This window comes from Anguilla rostrata, chromosome 15, assembly GCF_018555375.3.
Source record: "Anguilla rostrata isolate EN2019 chromosome 15, ASM1855537v3, whole genome shotgun sequence".
Taxonomy (NCBI): Eukaryota; Metazoa; Chordata; class Actinopteri; order Anguilliformes; family Anguillidae; genus Anguilla; species Anguilla rostrata.
The window spans coordinates 17,427,851-17,446,128 of record NC_057947.1 but is presented as its reverse complement, the minus strand read 5'-3'; the positions used below and the strand labels follow the sequence as shown (position 1 = coordinate 17,446,128).

At 45.8% G+C, this 18,278-nt stretch overlaps 1 protein-coding gene across 1 annotated transcript; it reads left to right on the top strand.

Moving 5' to 3' along the window:
• Positions 1-1,708: 1,708 nt before the first annotated feature.
• Positions 1,709-16,715, top strand: LOC135241026 (ras-related protein Rap-2a-like). Its single transcript, XM_064311132.1, has 2 exons — positions 1,709-2,723; positions 14,968-16,715. Exons 1-2 carry the CDS (start codon positions 2,410-2,412, stop codon positions 15,203-15,205), a joined length of 552 nt encoding a protein of 183 aa, XP_064167202.1. The 5' UTR covers positions 1,709-2,409; the 3' UTR covers positions 15,206-16,715.
• Positions 16,716-18,278: the final 1,563 nt, after the last annotated feature.

Sequence of the window (18,278 nt, the reverse complement as noted above, 5' to 3'; positions counted from 1 at the left end):
TTGCTAGTACCAACTGTTGCAGTCCTGGGGTGTGGTGCACACTTGGTAGTGTCGTCAGGGGCAGGAGGGATCCACTAACTTTTTTTGCACGGCAGCGCCTCTTTTGGTCGTTGGGATGTCTGCAGCCAGCTTGCAACAGCAGCACAGGGTTTGTTCTGTGTGTGGATGAAGGGGGGAGGACAGGAGATGGGGTCTCTCTGCTCTTTCAAAGCCTTGCAGGACAGGAACATGCCGAGAGCAGGCGTTATGGCATTTCATCCTACTTATCGAGTTGTCTTAAGTTATTACGCACGTGCACATCACAATGACGTAATTTTTTCGTGTTTAGCGAACGTCCATAAACATAATTACTTTCCCTTGGTTTTAGAGTTAAGGTTTTATTGCATGTTTTTCGTCATTAGTGTAGTTTTTCTCAAACTTATATTCTAGTTGTCATGTTATTTCAAACTTTCTTAAATCGTATTATAGGAAACCAACTTATCGTTTTCAGCTCTTTGATTTTGCTATCCAAATCGCCAAACGTTGATTGCAGTCAGTAAACACACCGAGTTCAAGCTCGCACTTAAAGGCATATTTAATTGCCGATGTGCGTACACTAATTGGCCACTTTATCAGGTATACTGTACAGTGTGCCTGTACTGCCATGCCGCAAATAAGTACCCTAACGTTAGTGCTGAGATACACCTGTGTCTGTTCTACCATAGCGCGCAGAAGTGTTTATGGCGTATAACATACTACATCATACCTACAAACTTTATTTTCTGTTGAAATTTGTCAAAGGTGCCCTTCGGGAGTCTCTGAAAGTCAATTTTTTTTGTAGGTAGTCAACCCAAATTTTTTTACACTGAATATGTGAACAGCCCCAAGGTAGTGTAGAGTAAATCAGAATTGTAGCCTACAATCCACACAACCCACAGTTCCAAATAGCTATTAGCACGCATGAAAACTAAATCTAGAACTAGCAAGGCGAACGTTGCTATTTTTCCCCCTCGCTCGCAAATGTTCACAAATAGTCTGCGTTAGCCAGGAAATGGTAACAGTCAACTCCCTTTATTCGTCCATCTTTTTTAGGCAAAAATGTGACGGCGTCGGACTGAATGGAACAACTGAATACACCACAGTTAACAGCGAACGTCTGCGGGCGGTGCGTTCATCGGGTGTTAGTGTATTTATTTATAGACCACTTTTATTGTATCTAAATTCCTCTAAGTGAGTATGAAATACAAATTTAGTTAAGCCGTCATTCCAATGGCCTATGTGAGTCGGCCCTTGATATGGCGTTATGTTGCTAAGCTAGTTCAGCACAGATGTAGCCTACTGCATCAATTTATAGCCGATCCTAATTTATAGGCTATTTATAAGCAAACCAGCACAATTAGGCTAGCTATACTGGGACTGCGGTTTCAGTTATACCGACCCTCGGCACTCACTTGTGAACACAAACCGACCTTGTAGCTCTTATATTTAAGGTACAGTGGCAACACAGCTGTTTCTGTTACCATAGCAACAGCATCCGGCGCATTTTCCCCCACCTCTGATACACATCCTTGAACTGCGGTCGCGATTGGTTGTGGTTTCCGACGATGTCAGAACTTCATAAGTCAAATCGTACCAGCGGAAATCCAGCCCATAATGGGCGTCGTTGAGCGGGAGCCATGGCACCGTGTGAGAAGTTTATGGCGGATAGAGACGGCTATTGGACTGTGTGCACGTCTGTCACAAAGCTAAACTGACCCATCTTTCCCCTCGGTACGGAAGCCGGGATGAGCCAAATCGGTTACGCGGCGGTGGTCTCCACCCGAGAGTATGGCGGCCGGTAGTATATCGGTGTGAGAATGACGCGGAGAGATGAAAGAGGATGGAAAAGAAACACGGACTGGGAACTTATATTATTAGCTAACTTTTATTAGCGTTTGGTTTAGCATGCGTTGCTAAAATACGCCCAAGGCCAATGGTAAAATTCAGTGTCCAGTGTATCCAGGTTTTTTTCTTAGGAGTGCCCTCGCCACAGCAAGTTTTTTTAAACCATGCATTACGATGGTTATGTTAGAAAATTATTAAGCACAAGTTATTAATTGCAAAGCTGTTTGTTTTCCTTTTATAGGCTATATATTTGCAAATCGTGCGCCTTTTAGCAACCAAATATTAATCAATGTCGGGTCTGTCGGAGAAGATTTCTGCAATGAAGCCCACTTTCCGACTGAGACTCTTTGTGCTTTGGTTGTTTATTTCACATAGCTAAGCAGAGGTAGCAAGAAATTTTACCTCTTTTTTCCGTCTGCCCGGGGAAATGAAACGCAACGATTAACTGGAATTGGTAATCAGGGGGCTATTTTGTTTAAATTTCAATGTCGACAATAGAGCATTAGAATTTTTGCTTTTCGTTCACGGAATCATCGTAGGGGTGCAATGCGTGAGTATAAAGTTGTGGTCCTGGGCAGTGGTGGGGTCGGAAAGTCCGCCCTAACAGTGCAGTTTGTGACGGGAACCTTTATAGAGAAGTATGATCCTACGATCGAGGATTTTTACCGCAAGGAAATCGAGGTGGATTCGTCCCCCTCGGTGTTGGAGATCCTGGACACCGCCGGGACCGAACAGTTCGCCTCAATGAGGGACCTATACATTAAGAACGGCCAGGGGTTTATATTGGTCTACAGCCTCGTCAACCAGCAGAGCTTCCAAGACATCAAACCCATGAGGGACCAGATCATAAGAGTGAAAAGGTAAGGAGGAATTTGTCTAATGAAAATAAAGGAGACACGCAAAGCACTAAGCGCCCGTCGCGTGCCTTAGACCGTCTCTCTGGTGTCAGGTGTTCTGGAAAACATGTGTTCTGCAGATGGAACATGTTATTGGTTAAATCCTGCCCCGCGTTTAGTGAAAGTGGTCACACGCACGTATGAAGAAAAGCACGATCTCTGTTCTATTCAACTATAGCCTACAACAGGAAAACGCTATTTAAACAAACCCATCACAAATGGATAATCAAATAATGCGTCGGAGAACTAGGCTAGTCTGTCACTTTTGAGTGTGTGTGTGTGTTCAATTATAGAATGCATAATTCCTGCTCTGCTCAGTGTTGCGGTACCTTGTTCTGGAGTGCAGGGGATCGGACAGAAAGCCTCCCAAGGTCCTTTCCCGTGCAATCACGACTTTCGTTGGGAAAGGACGTTTTCCCAGTGACGTCAGACCCGGCTCCAGCCGCCACAAAGGCCCACTGATATAACCCATATCTTGTGCTGAGCTATAGTGTTCAGGAAACACTCTCTGGCATTATATAGGTCTGATGTGTGCACAGGTACATTTCTTTTTGTGTTACTGTACACCAGACTTGTGCATATTCTTGAGCATTCCGGCTGATGATTTTTGAGCCACCATAGCTGTGTCCTCTTTAAAGTCTTTGTCAGAGTGAACCTGCCTATCCGACAGTGTTTTGTGTTGACTAGAATGTGATTAGTTTGTGTGACAGTCGCTGGAATGGGGCCCAAGCCCTTTGTGTCAGAAGCCAGGAGCTCGCAGACAGGAATTTACACTCTGTTTGCAGTGCCGCGCTTCAGTACACTCTCCCTGTAATTCTCCACTGGGCAGGGTTGTTTAATGCATCATCAGCTTTGTCCGTTAGTAGAATGTGGCATGTCTCTACTGTAGAATTCAGCAGGCCCCTACTGTAGAATTCAGCAGGCCCCTACAGTAGAATGCAGCAGGCCCCTACAGTAGAATGCAGCAGGCCCCTACAGTAGAATGTAACAGCCCCTAGCTTAGAATACAATTAGCCCTTACAGTACCCAGGATGCCGGTCTAGTTTGACTGAAGCAACACTGCTAGTTATTAGGGGAATAAGTGCGGATGAACTGCAGATTCACTGGTGCAAATGATCTGGGTGGCTGGCCCCTTTCACAGAGAACATTATGTCAGCCAGTCCGTGTTAAGTGCAGATCATCAGAAACTGCCACAAAACCCTCTGCGTGCCCTGAGAAATTCTCTGGGTCCCCTGGGTTTCCACAGGAGTGTGCCACGGCTGAATGTCCTCTGCAGGATGGCAGCGCATTAGTGCGCTTCATTAACAGGAGTAAGCTGGACTGGGAGTTGGGAAAGAACAGAACAGCTCTAATATCCATCAGCTGCAGTTGGGAGCATTTTAATTTTGCACACACTGTCAGGAATGCTCTTTGCTTGAGGTGCGTTTGACAGGTCAAGGCTTCCCATGCAAAATGGCTCAACCTGCTGTTCTGCTGTGATCCCCTGATGCTATTGGTAAATGCTGCCCGTGTGATTCTCAGTACTGTTTGCCTGTGTGTGTGAGGGTGTGAGTGTGAGTGACCCCTGTGTACCATGTTACATATGTATTTGCTGTATTTAGTCAATGTAAGCTGCTTTGTGGCGGTGGTGGTGGGGCTCACATTTAAACACTAACTGACGTATTTACGGGAAACTTCCTGTGCAAAACAGCCATTCACAGCTAAGAATGAGCGCAGGGTGATTTTCCTCAGCGGAGTGTAAAAATGTTAACGAGGTGAGTTACATTCTGCATCTCTTATTCATTGGGGGTAATGGCATTGCCCAAAGAGAACTGTTAAATGCCAGGAGTGAGTGCTGTGTGTGGACCTCATTCTGTGGAGTCGATGCATTAGCGTTTCACCACATTCACAGCTCCATGCTGTGGATTAAACGCTAGCGTTGCCCCACATCTGAAATGCCAGAGCAAACGTGTGTTTTGCGCAGTGAAGGTGTTGCAGGTAGCTGACACATAAACACTGCTGACCTTTTGGTTGTCCATACAGTGCCGTTAAAAAGTATTATTGCTCCTTTGTCACACTGAATGGTTTCAGAGCTTTAGACAAAGTGTGATATTAGACAAAGGGTACCCAAGTAAACACGACACACATTTTCTAAATTATTATTATTTATGATTATTTCATTATTTAATGAAAAAAGTTATCAAACACCCTTATCACCCATGTGATAAAGTATTTACGCCCTTAGTCAATTAACCAATTAACCAAATTTAATTGACAAATATGCCTAAATAGAGGAAATCTTTAAGGGAGCAAATACTTTTTCAAGGCACTGTATGTCACCACAGATCACCATAGGCTGGGTTCTGACTCAAAAATAGTTTTCACTTCATGAATTGGTGTGACTACTTCCCTTTCTTTGAAGAGTAAATCACAGTACCAGAAGCCTGTATAAGATGGCACACCACACCAGTGTAAAAGCCCCACGGCTGCTGTGTTAACACATGTACATTTCTGTGCTCCTTTGGCCACGCCTCCTCAGCTCATATGACTAGAAACGGCCAATCTTGGAGCTCGGAACGTTCTGCATCCCTGAGACTGAGGACAGAACAGGAAGGAAACCGTGAGCTTTCAGTGTGATGACTGTGTACTCTGATGCGTGTAGGCCAGCGCTGCCATTATGTGCCAGGAGCTGAGTCAACCGGAGGTCGAAGGTCACCATTTGCAGACATTGCTTTGAAATGTGTGTGCTGGTGTGTACAGACCATATCCCGTTCCTCATGTCTCTGGGTGTGATTTTGCTCTCTCATTAGACAGATAAGACGAGCCTTTGTTCATTTGTATGCAAATCCTTTGTGCGTGACCACCTCAGGAAAGCAGTTAAATGGCACAATGAAAAGGTAATACTTGTAATAATGATAGTGGATTTAATTTCTATCACAGCTTTCATAGGGCTTATTCATATACGCACATACAAACACATTTGCACACACAAAGGCACTCATTCACACACACATAAAAAGAAGTGCCCGCATTCACACACCTGTGACCACTTGATTGTAACATCTTTTTGACATATCTTTACGCACACATATGAACACACACACGCACACACACACACACACACATACACACCAGCACACATGCTCCATATATCAAAACATCTGTGAGAGAATGAAAACTTTCCTTCTGTTCCTCAGGCTCAGTGTTGAAGGTTTGCTCACTCACCAGATCCTAAAGGGTATGTGCTCTGTTTGGAGCCAAAGAAACATCAGGCTCCCATTAGCCTATAATAAGCTAAAGCAGAGTTTGACTTTTGGCAACGGGATCGTGGGAGGGGGGGTGCATAAGAATGAGCTCGGGGGTGCGGTGTGTGTTCCCAGCAGCTACAGATTTGGGAGCGAATAAATTGTGAGCACAGCGGTTCCCCTCTGCGTAGGGATAAAAACCACTGGCGTTGCAGAATGCCTTTCTGCCAGCATTTGATTTTCTTGGTCTCCGTTTAGACGCCTTATTGATTTAATTAACTGACCAAAATCCCCCGTCCCCTTTCTGTTCCTTTCCGCCTCTGTGCAAGTTGAGTGCGTTTTGCACGGCACCGCTGTGGTGTGTGTAGATGAGGACAGTGTAATGCACACACAGCTGCTGCACGTGTCTGGGCTGGAGTCAAGGCCATCTCCGCTGAATCTTAACTCAATTGTTAGCTATTAATGTCTTGTTCAAAGACCAAGACCACAAAGTTGAAAGTCGTGATCAAAACTGAATTAGTTTTAATCCGATTTAAGATGGAGACCATAACGTTGTATTTTTTCCAAGACTACCATTATATTGATTTGACTGTGTAAATGAGAATGTTTCTTAAGGCATATTTCAGCAAAACGTGCATGTTTCAAGGACAAAATCAATTGTGTTAATACTAATAGAAAGATAAAAATTTTAGACAAGCCTTGTACAAAGACCTTATACGTATAAAATGTCTGAATAAGAGTATTCATGTGGGAGAATTATACAAAGCAATAGCATGTATTTAAAATATAGAAAGGTTTATGCACAGGAACAAACACAAATGCACACGCACACACAGTACAACTTAGTACAGATACATTGCACCAAATAATTTCATGCACTTTCTTCAATCATAAATGAAACGTTATTTGATGTTGATTTGGCCTGTAAATAATGGAAAGTGGCATAGAGAAATTTGGCAATAAAATATAACTAGTATATCTTATCTAATATATAGTAGGTCTAATCTAATGTATACCACTTAATCTAATGTATATTATATCTAATCTAATGTACACCTCTTAATCTAATGTATATTATATCTAATCTAATGCATACCACCTATCAGACATGCTAAACACCAGCCATGCACAGCACCCTATTCTCTTGTTCTGGACGGCCACAGAGTGCATGTACATTATGATTAAGATGCCCAACGTGCTTCAAGCCAGCTAAATAAAGAGGACTGGATAGGTGCTCAACAGCTCAACAGACTACAGTAAAAAAAAAACTCCTTACCCAGACACTTCACAGGGACTAGCCTAAAATAAGGAACAGTGGAGCTTGCTTTGCTCAGGGAAAAAGAGACTGTTTAATGAACAGGATGGGACTGACATTTCCCTGTGAAGTGTCCAGGTAAGGAGTTTTTATTTTTATTTTTTACTCTAGCACATTATAATTACTTGACCAGATATAATGTGTGAGCACATTTGTCAAGCAGTGTTGTCCTGACCTGCTGTCATTTCTGCCGCTTGTTCACTGTCATAAGTGTCAATTCATACATGACTTTAAAAACTCAAAGTTTTAAGAGCCTGTTTACTGATGGACAGCTTTTCACATGTAATCACAAATCACACCATTCTGCTGTGTCACTCAGTTTCTGATAGCAATTCACCATTTACATTAACAGAGTAATTTTGTGTGTGTGTGAGTGTCTGGACAGGGCTGTGTGTGTGTGTGAGTGTCTGGACAGGGCTGTGTGTGTGTGTGTGAGTGTCTGGGCAGGGCAGACACATTTACACTGTGAGAGAGAAGCTGTGATGGACGGCACAGCCGAAAAGCAGCAAACTTCCAGTGCGCATCATGGTGTCCCCACAGCAAACTGTCACCCGTCAACACGCCCGAACACCCTCTGACCCTCAGTGCGTCATTGGGCCTGTTCGGAACTGCCTTCCATAGGACAATACCAACCCTCTCCCCATCACTGCTCACAGCAGAGTTTCTGTTAGATTTGTGTGTGTTAGTGGCTGCCTTTTTATAATTGTGTTTTTTTGGTCCAGATATTTCTTTAATTTATTTTGCTCAGTTTGTCTCCTCGGGACATGTAAGTTTGCTCTGCTGTATCTCTCTCAGCACTCTGGCTGTAATTTTACACGTTTGCTTAAAGCAGCTCTGGATCAGAAGGCATTTCAGAAATGCAGGTCCAGCGACTCGCTGTTCAGCGTAGTGATGGTTTCCACTATGGCGAATGTGCGGAAGAACTGTGCTGAGTAGTAGTGTTGGAGTAGTATTCAAGAGTGTTAACGCCGATTTGTGATGGAGAGTAACGCCGAGGAGCAGTTTTGGGGTCTGGATGTCTCAGAGTTCTCTTATACTGAAGAGAGAATTTGGGATGTACTGTTGGAAAGTAGTATTAAGGAGCAGTCTTTGGCACTGGCATCTTTGATCTGAACAGTGACTCCTAGCTATCTTTCTTTTTTTGGGGGGGCTATCAGGAGTTCATGAGAACACTGATGTAAACATTACGTCAGTTGAGAGGGAATGTTTACTTTTGACAGATGAGTTCTCCAGGACCAGAGTTAGGTTAAGGACAGCTACATTGCAGTGAGCCAGCTTATAATGCTATCTAGTCACAAGGGGAGACATGGCAATACTCCACTCCAAAGAAAATTCTGTGGAAAATTCAGTGCCTCCGGTTTTCTGCAGTTTATCCTGGGACTGGAGATGATTGTAAAAGCAGAGGTCTGGCTCTCCCTTTCAGTGCCTCTGAGTTACATGCGTTCCATTACCTCCCCTATGCGTTTCCTTTTTAAGGAAAGACTTGTAGGTGCCAGTGATGTTGAGATGCAGTGTAACAGTTGCTCTGGCGGTTTGAAGTCTGCCGCACGTGAACCTGGTGAGCTGTGCTGTTTTCTGCAGTGGGATCGAAGACCCTTAATAATAATGAAGAGAAAAGCCCAGTATTTGGACTTGAACTACAAGACAGACTTGACTGAGAGAGTGTGTGCGTGCGCGCACATGTGCTTGTGTGCATGCATATGTCTAAGAGAGAGAAGAACATAGGCATTGAGTGCACATGTGCGTGCGTATGTGTCTGAGACAGAAGAACACAGGCAGTGACCGCATACATGTCTTACTGTGCGTTGGTGTAAAATGCAGGTGGAGGCAGGAGAGTGCCTGCATTTCTTCAGAAACACGCTCACCCAAATGGCCGAGGCAGGAACCACAGTTCCCCTGGGAGGTTTTTGCGTGGGCTGTAATTTGATTAGGGAAAGTCCAAAGTGATACACCCATTAGGCACTCATTGATCTTTTATTCACAGATAATGTTTTATCAACAGGCCTAGACTCCTCATCCAAACATCAGGCTATCTGTGGTGTCTGGTTCCCTAATCCCTGTTCCCCAGTCACCTCCACCTCAGGATTTATTCCCAAAAACGTTTTTTAGAAAGTTTGACCTTTTCTCTCTACGTGTTTATGTCTGTGAGCATTTTTTATTTTTATAATAAATATAGTTATAAAACTCTCTGCTATGGAGACTTTGTGTATGGTTTTCCCTATTGTTTTTTTCTGATAATTTAAATCAGACTGGGGTAATATCAGTCTTCTGATTGATTGAATGAATGAAGTGTGACTCATTCAGTGAATCGCCAATCGCCAAACCACGGGTTCCACGGAGAGGACATTTGCAAAGCAGATAACCGCTCTGTTGAATTCTAAACAAATAGCGGATGGCGGCCGTTTCGTTGGTAATAAAACACACGAATGATATCGCTGCTGAACGGGGCTTTAGAGTTTCCCCTAATTGCCAGCTCTCGAGCTACAGAAGGTCTTTACCGCGGTTCTGCAGCCATGGAGATGACTGAGGCGCGCACTGACAGAGCTGCTCCAGATAAGTGCTTTTGCCTTCGTCAGAATGTGTTCACCTCCCAGAAACCCCCCCTTCCCCCTCCCCGTCTTCTTGGGGAGCACAGTGCAAATGTTTCTCCCAAAAATGACTGGACGCTGCAGAATGTTTAAGAGGGCCTGGGGAACTCCTGCAGCCAGAATTCCCAGAGATGCCTGGAGCCCTGCTGGCGAAGGACGTGGGACCCACGGAGTCTCTGGAGGGGGACGTGGGGGTGGACGGGGTTGGGGGGGCGGGGGTCCGGCTCTAACCGCGCTGATTAATACCAGATAAGAGCCGTTAAACCTCGCCGGGCCCCGCGCGCGCTCAGGAAGGCGGGAAGCCGGACATGTGGGCGGAGCCTTAATTAATATGGCGGTAATGACCGCACTGCAGTTACTGCGGCAGGTAACACCGTCCTCCTCCTCATCCTCCTCCTCTCTGTTCTCACACTTCGCTGTGTAATACGGGGGGGGGCGGGGAATATAAGGCCCAAAAAAGCAGGGCAGGATTTTCCCTTTGCGTTCTGTTGGCTGCCAGGCTGATGTGGGCTGGGCAGTGAGCCAGCATTCCTGCAGTCAGGGCTGGAGTGCGTGTGGACCGTTCAGCAGCTGTTCTGTGGAAGTTTTTCCTGTGAACCCCCAATATGTGGGCTCATTTTCTTGTGTGACAGTAAGTTACTGAGTATTTAGTTGTCAATGGAAAGTGTTAAAGTGTACGGTATTGTGGAGGGTGACTCCAGGGGCTAGAGGTGTACACTGCGCATTTGTTCATCAAAGTAGGTGTGTATTAGTGTGTTACATGGTTGTGAGTTGATGTAAACACAATGTGTATCAGTGTGCATTTATGTGACTAGAGATGTATGCAGTGCATTACATGTATTATCGCTGCGTTGCTTGCATTTGAATAGGGGTATACTCAGTATGTGTCAATATGTTACATAGTTGTGAATAGTTGTATACATACACAGTGCGTATCAATGGGTTACATGGTTGCAGGTGCGTATGCAGGTGTCCTTGGTGCATGTAGGTCCTGAGCCACTAACGTGTGTAAATAGTAGCACTCAGGATGGGGAGGGAGCAATGCATGGAGTGTGAATGAGGGGGGAGGTGCCTCTGAGACTGGCATGCGCTCCTTCCTATTGGCTGGAGCATCCAGCCTGTTAACGAATGGAGGGAAATGTGTGAGAGGAGCAGATGTGGGTGTTTGTAATCACGGCGTCTGAGTGCTCAAACTCCTGGGTGCTTCTGCTCAGCCCGGCCCCAGGCCCAGTGTGCCACCGGTGGGAGGATTTGCGTTTCCACGTCAGCAGCTCTGAGCCAGTTGGCCGTCTCCATTTCTCAGGAGGGCTGTGGAGCAGGTCCGGGGGCCCCCGCGTTCCTGAATCATCCGAAACCCCCTCAGGCACGCCCCGTCCCGTCCCGTGTCCTCCGTTCTCCACTCCGTCGGTGGAGGGGTTGTAAATCCACCCCGGCCCCCTGCTGGTGCTCTCACGGCCGGCTGCTTCAGAGACCGCGGCTCTGGGACGCGGGCGGACCTGACCTCGGGTACGAGGCGCACCTGCTCTCCTGTCTCAGAGGGAGCGGGGCCGGGGGGGTGACGGGGCTCTGAGTCAGCCGAAAGGCCTGGAGACCGCGTCTTGCGCCCAGTTTCCGGGAGACTGGCGTGACATTGCACATTGTGCAAAGAGTGACAGAGTTTGTCTGGGAAGGAGGAATAGATGTATGACGGGGGAATATGCGAGTTCTCATTAGGAGAGCAGGGAAGACCTTCTGAAGCTTAGTTTGGGTTAACTGTGACTGCAGACCATTTCTTTCTCATCACAATAATAGCAGTGTTTTTTAAAAACTTAAAACCTTTTTTATTTCCAATTTCCTAGTTGTGTTCAGTTGGTCTCTGTCTGTAATCCTGACAGATCATTTGTAGCCCTAGCCTTAGACATGTCTATCTTGATCTTGCTGCAGATTTTTTACTGCGTCTGTCTGGGCAGTTCTGTTGGCTGGTTTTAGGGCTGATGGGAAATTGAGTCACAGGAGGTCATAGCCTCAGTCAGGAGAGCAGGGGACAGTCAGGCTGCAGGTTACAAGCATGGCTGAGTGCTCTTTCATCAAGCACACCTGAGGGACAGGCTTACTGAAAGCCTCAATGCAAGCAGTGTGTCATTTCAGCACACACACACAAGCTAGCATGGGATGTGGTAATGTTGAGCTGCTTGATGCGCAGGACCTGTGTTCATCTACAGTTCCCGTCTGGCTCAGCTGGGCCCACCCCTGGGGGGAACGGGACCACCTGGCAGGCAGTTCAGTGCTCATATCCCAGCATGCAGTGGGCGTGGCATCCCGTACCAGGATTAAGAGACAGGGTGGGGCTCTCTGCTCCTCAGACTCGCTCCAGTAATGAGGCTTTTACCAGAGGACATTTGCACTCTAATGGTGGACTGCATAATTTAGCAGTAGCGACCGTGTCCTGTTCAAACAGTACATGGTAGAGTCACAACCTCAGTGATGGGTCCTTCCATAGTGAGATTCTGTGTGTGTGTGTGTGTGTGTGTGTATGCATGTCTGTCTTCATTGTGCATATGTGAACTGTTTTTAACCTTTGTGTGAGGGGCCATGCTTTATTAAAACTGTGCGACATGAAATTCTAGAATCTCAATTAGTAAATTAGACAGCGTTTTAAAGGGGCAGCCGCGGCACCCTGGGGAGTCATGAGATCCCTCCTGGGGTGCCCCGAAAATGTCCGTGCCAAACTGTAGACCACTTATTTGTTGTAATGTGCACACCTCTGAACTGACAGCATCAGTGGTGTTCTCAGAGGATTTCGTTCTCTTATGAACAATTAAAGTTTCAGTTTTGCAGTTTGAGAAATTTCCTTTTTCGACATTCTTTGGATATGCCTTATGGATAGGATATGAACAGGGATATGTAAATGCTAAACAGGTTACTTGTGGGTGTTTTCTGACCGTTTCTGGTGAATGTAGGAGTGGAAACTAAACGTGTTCATGTGAGCAAACATTTACACTGATTTCATCTGGTCACAGATTTATCATGAGAAACACGTTGTACTTGCTGTTTGGTAAATCTGAGAGAAAACATGCGTACGGAGAAAATCTGAAACCCTGGTTTCCAGTGGGAGTGTTGTCGCACTAACCACTGCACTAAATTTACAACGTAGTGTGAGCTGTTTTTTATCACTAATGTAAGGTGTTGCAAACTGCATTTTGGGGTGCTGCGGAAATGGAAATTATTTACAGGGGTGCCTTGGGCCTGGAAAGTTTGGGAACCACTGAAATGAGGGACATAAACAGACTGTTGAACTAAATGGACAAAACCCGGTGACGTTTTTGTGTGAGTGGCTGAAGCTCCTTCACCTTCATTTGCCTTTTATAGGCTACTTCTCTGTCTTTCAGTCACATGAGCATTCCAGAGAAGTCTCTCAGTCACTGAAGGTAATCCTGGGAAATTACCCTCCTAACCACAGAGTGTGCAGCTCAGGGTGTGCGTGACTGACTGCCCTCCTGAGTAAAGTGGTAACACTGCTTAACCGCACATTCGCTACAAGTTACTGCAAGTGTTCTATAGGAACCAGACACCTGCCGAGACAAATGAGTTCAACAACCAAAAAGCATAAATCCCAGTTTCCAGGCATCCCTACCCCGACTTTAAAGGGCAGCGGAAAACCTTATATTTACACAATGCTGAACCCGCACGCGTTTGGTCTCCTGTCAGTCTGTCAGACCGCTATCTGCTGTTCCAGACACGAGCAGTGCACCGTTCTAATCCCCGTGGTGTTCATGGGAATGAGACCGGGGAGGGGTCAGAGTTCAGTGAGGCGGTTGTCAGAACACATCAAAGTAAGTTTTTTGGGTTTTAATATAGCTTAGTTCACTGCTCTGCTCAGTCCAGTGCATCCTGGCCCTCTCTCTGGAGAGTCATCTCTCTGCCCAGCTTCAGAGCTGTAATTCCACCCCCCCCCCCCACCTCTGCTCCCAGCCTGATGCCTGAGCTGATAGGGTGGTGTGTGATTGTGTCCCCGCAAGTTTTTTTTTCCCTTCTCGGTGTCAATAATTCATGGACGTACATATTTCATAATTGAAGGAAGGGCCTTTGGAAAGTGGAGCGAGGTTTAGTGTGGCCTACAGCTTCAGAAACCACAACACTGTCAAACAATCTCATTTTCAGCAGCTGATGGGTGGCTCGTACTTTTAAGAGGCTGTTTCAGTGTGTGTGCGTGTGAGTGTGTGTGTGTGTGTGTGTGTGTGTGTGTGTGTGTGTGTGTGCGTGCATCTGTGTGTGTGTCTGGGTATGTGTGTGTGAGCCTGATTTCTGAGCTGTGGTGTGAGGAGAGACAGTGGCTAAACATTGTGGGAGGGAATATGCTTGTCTGGGATCTCCTGGATCAGTCACCGAGGTTTGTGGCAATGAGTGCTGTTATATAGCCTATATGTATATCACCACTCATTGCTCAGGAAATCAGAACCACTTATTTTGTATTTTGTATTTCATACATAAAAATAACGTTGTTAGTTGTACATTTATCATGACTGTTGTGTAGTGTACTGGCTTAAATATTGCGCTAATTGACCTGTGTCTGGAGCTGAGTCATTAAAGCCTGCCTGAGAGATGAGTCAGCTCAGCCTTAATTGGGCTAATGCTGGCCTGAGCGCTTCTCTCCTGTTTAATCTTGCTGTTGTGAGTTGGACTCCCTTAGTACTTTCTGTACTGTGCTTCCATCTCTGTCTGTGGCCCTCTGGGTACTAGAGTGAAAAAAATAGCCCTACATAAAGTGGCTGGACTGTCTGTTCTCCTTTATAAAACCACAAAACAGACTTTGGCATTTGACTTGTGACTATAGAAACCATGTGCAACATTCTAGACTTTTTAATCTCCACTAATTCCAGACTCTGCCAGTTTGTGTTAGCCGTAAAGCATATATGAATTTTTTTCCTCTATCGGCTCTTCACTGGGAAAATGGTGTAATGAGCCAGCCTGGTTCTAACTGTGCGGTGGGAGAGGTGTGTGGGTGGAGTGATTGCAGAGATTGCATTAGCCTGAGTGTTATTGCGTGGTAATGTAAAGTGCCATTTATGAAGCTTGTTTGTGTTTTTCTGTGTGCCTTTCAGGTACGAGAAGGTGCCGGTGATCCTGGTGGGGAACAAGGTGGACCTGGAGAGTGAGCGGGAGGTGTCGTCGGGGGAGGGGCAGGCCCTGGCCGAGGAGTGGGGCTGCCCCTTCATGGAGACGTCGGCCAAGAGCAAGACCATGGTGGACGAACTGTTCGCCGAGATCGTGCGGCAGATGGACTACGCGGCCCAGCCGGACAAGGACGAGCCCTGCTGCTCCTCCTGCAATATACAATAGCCCCGCCCCTGGGGAGGGGGAGGGGGAGGGGGAGAGCAGAGGAGGGGAGGGGAGGGGAGGTCAAACTGGGAACCCCAGCATGGGATCATCTGTATGAACGTAACAAAAAAAAATGAACAAGAAACAAAATGGTGGTTGCATGATGGATTCCTCTACGATGCATTATAAGCAGTTATAAGCAGTAATTTTGATGTTGGTACCGTGTTGGAAGGCGAAGGAAACGGCAGTAGTAGGAAGGGCCTGGTAGTATGGAAATTGGTTCACCTCACACACCCATTTTTAAAAACCCTCTGGTACGCAGTTTTTGGTCTTTTGGCTTTTGGGCCATCACCAGATAACCAAAGTTTTTTTTATTTTTTTAAATTTGTTTTTAAATTCCATTCTGCAGTGTGACTTGCTTGCATTCTCTTAAATAGTTTTAATGCATATTTTAATTGGTTTATTTTTTTTATTGTCAGGTTTTTATTTAATCAGATTTTGTTACTACTTTTGTTACGGATTTTGGCTACTTTCTGCTCTTTTTCTTATTTGGCCCACTCTGACCAATGAGAGCAGATAACCCCCCATAACCCTGTTTAACAGTGATGGGCGATCGGTCGAATTTGTTTTGCTAGAAGGAAGAAGCCCCTCATCTCAGGAGGTCATCCTCCTTCCTTTTTTTATTTTTCACAGGAATGAAATGAACAGAAGGGAAAAACAAAGGAAGAAAACGCTGTTTTGATTGAAAGTCATGATTGTGTTGTGTTGCTTATTTCTCTTCTTCCTCCCTTTCTTTCTAGAAGTCCTTTTTTTAAAGACAGCACATGAACCAGAGGTCCTGCCCTAGGGTCTTCTTTCCTCAGTTTCACAATCGATCTGCAAATCTGGCAGCTCTGGTTTTAATCCAAACAGTACAGAGCTCCCATTTGGTCAGTATTCAATCATGTCCTGACTTCAGGATACATACGTTTATCAGGGGAGATTCCAGCAGGTTTTCTTTTCCTTTACATATGTTCCGATTGGCTAATAAACTGACAGCAGTTAGCAGGCTGCAACAAGTGTTTGTTTGTGCAAACTACAACAATCTAATCACGTCGAGGTTTCACCCTGTGTACTGAATATTCAGATGAACCGTACGCACGGTTTAATCATAATTATGACACTATAACAACAGTTAGGAGAAATGCTAAGCTGCAAATGTGTAAATATTTTGTACGGAAAGGATTGAGCTATTTAGACTATGTTCAAATGGGATTGTCGACCGTACGCATGGGTAGTTAATGGCAGAACATGGGTGTGCTGTGGACCGCGTTATGCGGATTCTATGACTGACTCTGACGCGTGAGAGCCCTGGGCTGCACCTGAGTGGTGGAGGGAGGGGGGGGGGATTGGGGGAGAGGAGCCAACCTTGTTGCCATTTTCATTGTTGATTTTATATTTTTTTATGTGAACATTTACTCTTCCCCACCCTGACTGACTGGTGACACGCTTTTGTTTGGCACCTGAACAATAAATGACGTCTTCAACACCACAGTCTCAGTGCGGGTCGTTTTTTTTGGAGGTCGGAGGGTCACGGCAAATCAGTGTCTGGTCCACAGACAGGCTTCTATTCTCCCCTCTCTCCCTCTCCCTCCCTAACTGCTTCACCATGGCTTCTTGGCTTCTCTTTTTGAGTAGCTTTACGCATTCCCTGTTACACACATGTACACACAGTTGTGTGGTTCCATAAAACTAGCTAATCATTTAGGGGAGAAAAAAAAACCTGTTCCCTGTTCCCACAATCCCCCTGTTTCACTGCCCAACACCACCAGGACCAACTGTTTCAATATGTTGGCAACAGGTTGCTGACTGGCTCAGTACGACTGCTGCTTGTGTCTCCCCGCCCACCCACAGCAGCTGCAGTGCTATTGGCCGTTTGCCATCGTCCTCAGCTGTGTGCTCGTGAGAGAGAGAGCCCAAAGCTGGAACTAAGGAAAACTGAGCGCATGCCGATTATCCACAGGAACATTGAAACCTCGCTGAAGCACTTTCCTTTTGCTGCACAGAGATCAGACAGTTTCTCCTTTTGTACTCTGGCTTCTTAGAGGAGCTCAGTCTGTTCCCTGTGGTCAGTAGAACAGAGAGGTTGAGACCTGTGCTCCTCCTTGGTAGCGTTGTGACGCTGTTCCTATGGACCTGGTGCTGGTCTGCACTCTCCAAATCGACAGGGAGTGTACCAGCGACGGGCTGGGCTTACGTGTAGAACCCGATTTGGGAAACAAATTGAAACATTTTGCTCCCACTTCCTATTTGTCTTTCCATTTCCAACTGGAATTGCTAGTCAGAATTGTAGGCTTCATCCCAACCCTGCAACATCATCTTTCAGCTCCCACCGCCACACTGGTCCTTTGAAATCCATTCTAGCAGCGCTGCTCTTTTTCCGCTCTACATAGCAGTTGGGCTATGCAGCTACTGGGCAGGGCGACAGTGCGAGAGGTGCTGACCGTTGCCAGTTTGCGTGCCAGTGCAGCGCGGATTTGATCCAAACCATAAGGCTCCTCACAGCAGAAGAAGGTACAGTACGCATCCTCTGGATACTCCACAGACGCCCTCATATTTTTTATTTTTGCACTTGCTGTCTTCTCACTGATGTGTGTGATGTGTTATCATTTGCATCTTACACGCAGGAATAAACTAATCAAATTCAGTCCGTCCAATGGTCCGTTTGAATGGAAATACATAAATGATTTGTATCACTAATGTGTGTAGTGAACAACTGATAGTTCCCCTTCTAATGCTTTTGAATATTACACTGGGAAATTGTGAGCTCATCAACTTAGTTAAATTATTTTTTTTATTTTGATTAAAAATTGAGATTTTGGGGTGGGAGGAGGGTCTTCATTTAACCTGTATCTGTGAAAGGATGCCCTTGTCACTCATCTTTGAAACGGGAATGAGAGTTGATCTCTGATTAGCCTTCTGCCTCAGCAGGGGGCCCGTGCCTCTAGGGAGGGTTATAGGGGTGGGAGTGCGGGTGTGGGTCTGTTTTAAATAGACTCAAGGATGTTTCTGTAAAGCATCCCCTGAGAAACTCGTCAGCAGCTCTGCAGTCAGC

Coding starts and splice junctions, on each gene's coding strand:
- LOC135241026 (XM_064311132.1), top strand. CDS start 2,410: ATGCGTGAGTATAAAGTTGTGGTCCTGGGCAGTGGTGGGGTCGGAAAG. Junction 2,724..14,967: donor CAGATCATAAGAGTGAAAAG/GTAAGGAGGAAT, acceptor TGTGCCTTTCAG/GTACGAGAAGGTGCCGGTGA.